The 7,864-nt window shown below is 39.2% G+C and overlaps 1 protein-coding gene across 2 annotated transcripts in view; it reads right to left on the bottom strand.

Annotated features, from left to right (window-relative positions):
• Positions 1 to 1,246: 1,246 nt before the first annotated feature.
• GALNT9 (polypeptide N-acetylgalactosaminyltransferase 9) overlaps positions 1,247 to 7,864 on the bottom strand; it is a 154,155-nt gene continuing 147,537 nt past the window's right edge. The window contains exons 10-11 of one of the 2 annotated variants that reach the window (XM_085321073.1): positions 4,147 to 4,314; positions 1,247 to 3,019 (exon numbers count right to left, since the gene is read on the bottom strand). In XM_085321073.1, coding sequence (XP_085177199.1) covers positions 2,873 to 3,019; positions 4,147 to 4,314 — 315 coding nt within the window. In that variant the 3' untranslated portion in view covers positions 1,247 to 2,872. The remainder of the gene's footprint in view (positions 3,020 to 4,146; positions 4,315 to 7,864) is intronic. The other variant, XM_085321074.1, reaches the window with a different exon arrangement.

Here is a 7,864-nt window from a genome sequence, read left to right as displayed (position 1 = left end):
CCAATTCACATTCGTTATGGTGGTGTCATACTGAAGGGCTGTCCTTTCCTGCTTGAAATCTTTGCCAGTAAAAGATTCTCACCTTCAAATCTCCTAAACCACAAATGCAACATTCCTTATYGGATACTAAATTGTAAGTCTGGTATTTCCCCAAATACTCAGCCTTTCCTTTTTACTTGCTCGAAATCTGAAAGGCTTCTTGCCCCACTGCTAACCAAGGATCAAGTGTAGACTGACAATTTGATACTAAGTGAACCTCCCCCCCCCCCCAAAAAAAAAAGAAAAAATAACATGCGGCATATTAGCCTCTGATAAATATAGTAACTTTGTGCTGTAATAATTAGGCATACAGTAATGATACTGATATACAATTACTTTTAACTTCCAGCCATCTTCATACAAAACAGCTATCACTTATTAACTGGGAGGACTACAGAGAGTGTGAATGATTTGTGGCTTTACTCCCCAGTCACTCATCAGGTAAATAACAACTTTTCCTTCTTTATCTTCCCCACCTCCCTCAGCCAAATATGTCAAGGAGAAAAATTCCAACAGAGTAAACAAAAGAACACCGYTTTCATATAATCTCTCCCTTTTAAACTGTAGCTAGAGAGAAAATAAAAGTCACTCACAAATACAAATCGTGTACAAAGTACTCAACACCTGCTTTGTAGATAGTAACTATCCTTTGAAATTGTCTAATAGAGTAACATAATGAGGTTAAATACAGGGCAACTGTTCCCAATCTGTATTGAGCCTGAAGCTTCCTAACTCTATTTCAGACCTGCAGGAAGACTTGAGTACAAAGGTTGTCCAAATTTATTACTGTATTGCTTGGTTTAATAAAGATGTTACCTCTTCCTACAGGTCTGGCTATGCTGCAGAAGATACCGTGTACAACCAACCAAAACACAGAGATTTAAGCACCAATTTTTATATTTGGAATCTCACTCATAATTATTCTCTTTATATATATTCAGGTGTAACCTCATCCATTTGACATAAAAAGATCAGGTATTAGCCACACACAAAAAAAACAAACAAACAAACAAACAAACAAACAAACAAACAAACAAACAAAAAACTCCAGGAGAACTGGCTTTGTGTTATGTCTTGTACACTCTGTTTCAAAAATAAAATAGGGTCAAAATATAGAGATACACTCTCTGGATAACAACCAAGAGCTGACAAGAACTGATGGAGCTTGCATGTTAAAAGTAAATATTTTATTAGATATCATGCCCTGGATAAAATTAACTTTGTTTCCATTTTACTTTGTTCAGCATGCTTTGACATAGGAATGGCAAAAGCTCTTCAAAAACCAGAACATCTAGATTCRTTGTACTATAGTGTCTGTATAGTGTATTACCTATTTTCCTGGGTCAGTAAAACAAACTTTAATTTAAATTATTATCAAAATATTCGGCAGCGAAGTTAACAGGCAGTGTCTCTGTCTCTCCTTCAGTATGGCTGAATCTTCTGTAATGAAAAGCCATCTGCCATTGACCCACATCCAAAGCCTGCTGACATTGACAGTGGTCATCAACTTCGACAGCCTTTGGATAAGGCCTTGTCATTGTTTCGGCTACCTGCTCATAGATACTGCATGAACCACTGRACACATTATTAAATTCAGGTTCACAAACATGCTCTCGCCAGACAATCTACAGTAAAACATTTAGATTTCAGAATAACAGTACATATATATGCTGTCTAGTTCTCCCTTGGTCTAATTTGTCTTCTTATTACTGTTTTTTTTTTCCAAATACTGAAATGACTTGATTGGTTTATTTAGAAAGTGCTCACAAAGCGTATTTGCTCACATTTGACATTTTCACATGGGATGGGTAACAAAACGGAGGCTTCAAATTAAGTTTCTAAATTCCACAGCTGGCAACTAAATAAACGGCCTTATTTTCAGAAGGGATGAGTATTCAGCATCCCCCACCGGTTTCTAGGCAGTTGCTGGTAAATGCAACAGTGCACCTGCATGCACTACACTGCAGGATGGGAGCCTTGCATTTATGTACTCAGAGCTTGTGTACCAACCGAGTCCTCTAGAAATCATCTACTAGGACATCTACTGCCTCAAAAGAGTTAAATATGCAAGTGCTGCATTGTGACGCCTTTACAGCCAAGAAATGTAAAATRTGGCCATGTGGCAATTTTACCTATTCAACATTTACCTGTTTCCTAACTGGAAGAGGTCTCTAAAATGCTGCTTTTTAGCAACCTGAAGGTTGAGAACCACCTGTAAACATTTGCAGAACAGTCTCTTTCTAGAAATAGAGACTCTTAGACAACCGCCCTTTAAATTTATCTTATATTTTCCAGTGTTATTTACAGGTTGTCTTGTTTTGTACAATGAATCAGACAAGCTGAAAAGGTAGGATTTTTCCAGTTCCCTTGTATACGAAGTACAGTAAAAAAGGCACATGATTATTCACCATAGGAGTTGTGCACCAGTCAGTAACTTAAAGCTAAAAAGCTAACCATCAGAGAACTCTCTTTATGAGGCAGTATTGGGATCTCTCCTTTCAACTCATCATAGAACCATCTGTCTATTAATTCCTCTAGGAGAGCTTAARGAACCCACTCCTCTGTTGTGTTCCGACCATCCCGAGTTTTCCAAATCAACAGAAAACTCTTTTGAAGTTTCACAGGTCATCCTCAGGAACAATGAAGAGTCAAACAGGGCGTGTAAGTGTCTGCTTTTTCTTTTTTTTTCCACTCTCTTTAAATGCCCAGCTATGGAGGACTGTTGAGAACCAAGTCCTGTTCAAACTGATTTGCTTTAGGACAAATGCCTTGCAAGGTATGGCACACTGCGCAATGGACAACAGCAGGAGAGGCAGCTTCTCAGTCCCAGCAGTCAATGTCGGCCATGCTTTATCCAGTTTCTAATCATCCATTTTTGCCCCGAGCACCTTTGTACGACTAATCTGAGCCCAAAATTTGCATCCTTTGACATTTCCACTTCTAGACAACGGCCAGTGTCTCTGCTGATGATTGGACCGTTCTGAAAGAAAGAAAAGAAGGATTAGAAGAACGAATAGAAAAAGATAGAAAGACTAGAAGAAAAAAGTACTAGATGTACAATTCTTTTGAAAACACTAAAAAGCAATTGAAAGCTCTGAATTCAAAAATTCCTAGGAAGATGCTACAAAAATCGCAAAGCAGCCCTAGAAACAGGAATTCTTATACAGTACTAAAAATTTACTGGGAACTGAAAATTATTGGAAAAATCTAGGAAAGTCGTAAAAACACAAATTCTGAAAAAGCATCAGAAGTTTCCTAGAATGCACTGGAAACTTCCAAGAAAGAGCCCAGGGATAACTTCCTAGAAAGGCCTAGAAGATCCCATGGAAAGTGATGCAGCAGTCATAGAAAAGGTATAGATTCATGACTTCCTAAATATCATCAGGAAAATTCCTAGATGAAAGAAATAATACTAAAACAAACCAACAAATTCCTAGAAAGCAAATCAAAAAGTCCTTGAAAGCATAGGGAGAATTCAAGGAAACTGTGTGGGAAATTTCATGGAAAGCATAAGAGCGATGAGACCTAGAATTTGTGTCAGAAAATTCCTAAAAAGCATGAGGTGGAGAGGATTCCTAGAAAGCATATTGTAAGGGACAGGGGCAGTAGTTCAAGAAAGCATAAGACTGGATTCCTGGAAAGTCTATGGAAAATTCCTAGAAAGTATAAAGGGGTCTTCCTGGAAAGCATAAAAGGTGTATGAAGGAGGACATCCTAGAAAGGATATCCAAAAATTTCTAGAAAGTTTGAGGGGGTTCCCAGAGAGTTGAAAGGGAGGATTCGTAGAAAGTGTATGGGCTGAGCAGCAGGGCTGTTCCCAGGAAGCTAATGAGAAAACTCCTAGAAAGCATAAGGAGGGGGATTTCTGCAAAGTACAAGGCGGGGAGGGGGGAAGATTTCTAAAAATCATAAATCAGGGGCTTTCTGGAATGCATATTGGAAAATTCCTAGAAAGCACATCAGAAAATTTATAGAAAACTTAAGGGAGGATTCCTAGAACAGTCCTCTAAAGATGTGAAGATCATTTGTCTTTGTTTTTTTAATAGCCTTTAGAACAGTATTCAACTCAGACTTATCGCTATGTGGTTCCAAGGAGCTCTTCTGTACCTGCGTGAAATCCCAGAACCTCTGTGCTGGCCTCAGGACATCTTCACACTTCTTCAGAGTAGGTGTCCTGCCCTTCCCATCATCCACGAGGCATTTTGAGTCTGGCAGAAAGGCTGTAGAGCCCAGGGGCCCCAGCTGCAGGACGCCCTCAGAGCTGTAGCGGACCAGCTGGGAACAAGAGCAGAGGGAAGGTTATCACTGCAGTCCAGGGACCCTGGACAACTGGGAGTGTCAACCATGGTGTCCTCCGGTGCACTTCAGGTGGAGGTGAGAGGTGCCAGCACAGAGAGGAGAGACCACCACCGCCAGCCAGGACTACGGCTGGTAGCCTCCTGTGTGAAGATCCAAAACACAGAGCCARCCTGCAGCTCCCCTTCCCTGCTCATCTTCAGCTCCGAGCTCGGTGGGTGAGTCCTCTGTCCATTCCAGCATACGCTCACCACGGTGGTCTGGAAAGAGGTCTGGAAAYTTGCTTTACCCACATGAGGTATCTTATAGGACACAAGATTTCCTTCTTTCACACATATGCTCTCCACTGTTCCCTATCCAGTATCTCCCAGCAAAAGGGCAATCAAGAAAATGARGTAATCAATATGTAAATCATATCCACTCAGTGGGAATTCGTTTAACAGGGACACAATGTCAATTTGCCACATTGTTTGTTCTTAAGAGCTCTATCAGAGGCTGTAACAACAAGACTAATGCATTTTTGTAAATAAAATGTTACTGAAAAAACCTAACAGTGCAGCCAATATACGAGGAAAAAAAAAAAAGAAAAAGAAATAAGAGACGTAACAGCAAATTTGCTAACATATGCTTCAGGCCATAGAAAAGTCACRCTCTGACTTGAATTTTGTAGGAGGCTTAACTATTCTGAAATTTAGTGATACRGTAAATGCTACTGGCTGTAATCAGAGGTTTCAGGTAGGTGCATGTATTATTTTTGGACTTTCAAATTTTTCTTAAATGAGGAAAAMGTGTAAGCAGGCTCTAGTAGTATAACATACACAACAGAATCGTTCACATTAATTTTTTACAAGAATTTACTTTTCTTTTTTTAACCTTTTTCCTATTTTAAGTGATGATTTCACTTACCTCAAGTCATTCACAGCAAAAGGGCCCTGAACAAAAAAAAAAAAAGAAAGAAAAAAAAAATCTAGAACGAGAGGTCAAAATTTGATCTCTTGGAACCTCAGTGTACCAGAATGCATTTTATTATGTCAACACTGGACTAAGGGAAATTCTGTAACAACAAAGAGAACACCTGCAGATGACTTTTGTCCATTAGGACTAACTGTAAAGAACGTGGTCACAGCAGCCCTTTTCTAYAGGCAGAGGGTGGCTGCCTGTTTTCCTTCTCATGGCTGCTACATTTTGGGTCAGATGGAAGGGGACACTGCCCYTTTCCTGAGCACTACAGGCTCATTAGGACAACAAAACCTCCTGACTGTGGGAGGGGACACCACCAGCATGGAACCTCTGGCACAGGACAGGCGACTCCTGGGCGAGCAAGCAGCAGACATAAAGCCAYCTCTCACAGGCACTGTGAAATAAAGCTTTTCCCAGGGATGCACAGGGAACCCTGCAAGTTCATTGCAATCTGAGAAGATGCCAAATGACTGCTGGAGGACAGCAGGCCTGAAGAACACAGTCTTGAGGAAGCAAGGCTGTCTTTAAACCTTTAACTCTGTCTCAGAGATCTGACTTTTCTCTGCTACAAAGTTTTGTTTCAATCTGTATTTTAGTATCATATCTTSTCATTTCTCTTGTGTTTAAATCCAGAGTCATTTACCTGCATAATATTTTGCCCTTCTTACACTAGAAGTAGTCAAGTACAGCAACTAAATGCCAAAAGACTGCAAAAAGGAGACTGCCACATGGCTTGAGGACAGGATCCTCAAGGTAAAGACTTCAGCCATTGAAAAAATGCAGGTATCATCCAGGAAATTCACTTCCTATCTGGTGTTATTGCCATTATATGATGGAAAATACTTAAGAAAAAATGGAAGGAAGGTCAAAAATGTTTGCCCTTTATTGGTTGCTACTGACYGGTACATGAGATATCATTAAGAGTCGATCAAAAAAATCTTGAATTAGAGTCTATCTTTGTATAGCCATCCTCTCTGACCTCAGAAGAATCATGCTGTGAATAATCATATCCCTCTGGTGGTAAGAAGAACATGGTCTATTTGTTCCCAGCCCAGATGCCCTTTGGCAGATTACATGTTCATTTTCCCACCTGCCACTTCTATTCAGAGCAATCATGTGAAGCATGGAGTTRGGACAGAGCCTACATCACCAAAAGCAGAGGAATAACCACATGAGGATTCTTCTTGGGATGAAAAATGACATCAGTTGAAGCAGTCTCTACATGCACTAGATCTTGACACTTTTTTGCCCTTCACTGTAGCAATATTGGGCAAGTATGTAAAAGAAGAAGAAAAAAGCAAAGTGATTCAAAGTATGAATGGACCACCAGCTCAGATAAGTGAAATCACTCTTCTCCCATACAAGGGTAAGAGCCTTCCTCTTTTTAAGAAAAACCTGTCTGTGTATTTCACACTTCTAATACCCAATGAATGCACAGCAGAGTTTCAATGAACTGAAGGCATGGCTGAAAGCTGCACTTACAGGGGAATGTGTTAGCCTTGCTGTCTTTGTTGCCCTTCCCCAGGTCCTAAAATAGCACCTTGCTACCTGACTGACACTGCCTTATCTAGATAATCAGAACTGCTGTTTACAATGGACTGCCTGCTGTGTAGTACTGGATCAATTTTCCCTGTGGTTTAAAATGACCAGAATTTGCTTTACATATATAAACTTTATACAGATGTATTTTTAGATATGAAAATTGTCTAAAATATTCCTTGTCTCTAGAATCTCCGTAGCCTGGAGTTGTACATGCTCTGTATCACAGAAACTATGTACTTGGGGAAGATATGTAATAAAGAAGCCTACCAAAGCAGAAACTATTGTTTCTGTTTCTGATTAGGCCTTAGAAGAAGAAGGTATGATACCTCTATTAAAATATCTCTGATATTGAAAGTGGTAGTTGTGTGACAGCTGAATAGTCAGAGATGTCTCAGTACAGGAAACTAGTATCTGTACAGTGATGAGACAAATGGAATAAATGGACTTAATTTTCCTGAATCTGTATTTTCTCACCAGAGTTCCAACAGTCAAAAATTACAGGCTTATACTTAAAAAAAAATGTTAATTAAAAAAAAATCTCAATTCAAGCCACATTAAGTAGTAAAGTTTTAGTGCCTACTTCTGCAAAATCAGTCCTGAAATTGAAGTTCAAGAAACTATTGTATAATATAATAATGTCTCCCTCCAAGACTTCATCACTTCCTAAAGACAACATAAACTGTGCAAATAAAAGACACATTAAAATAATTTTCTTATTACTGTAGACCGAAAAACAGGAGTTTGGGATAAAGAACCTATGAAATATGGAAAATTATAGCCACTGTATTCAAACTTGAGCCTGGATGCCATTACTGTACAAAAAAAGAAGTAACAACCTCTGCATTTGCAGTGAAGCTGTGAGCACAATACATCACACCAAAGTCAAATGGGAAAGTCTGCTTTATAAAGGTATAGCCTATCATCTCATCCATTAAAAAAAAAAAAAAAAAAAAAAGTAGTGTTTGCAGGTATTGATGGGCTAACAACCTGAAATATCAATATACTTTCACTGCATACTCCAGAACAC

The sequence above is a fragment of the Rhea americana genome, unplaced genomic scaffold (genome assembly GCF_003343005.1).
Source record: "Rhea americana isolate MKP2758 unplaced genomic scaffold, rheAme1 scaffold_68, whole genome shotgun sequence".
Lineage (NCBI taxonomy): Eukaryota > Metazoa > Chordata > Aves > Rheiformes > Rheidae > Rhea > Rhea americana.
The sequence above is the reverse complement of the archived record's forward strand: the minus strand, read 5'-3'. Positions and strand labels throughout refer to the sequence as shown.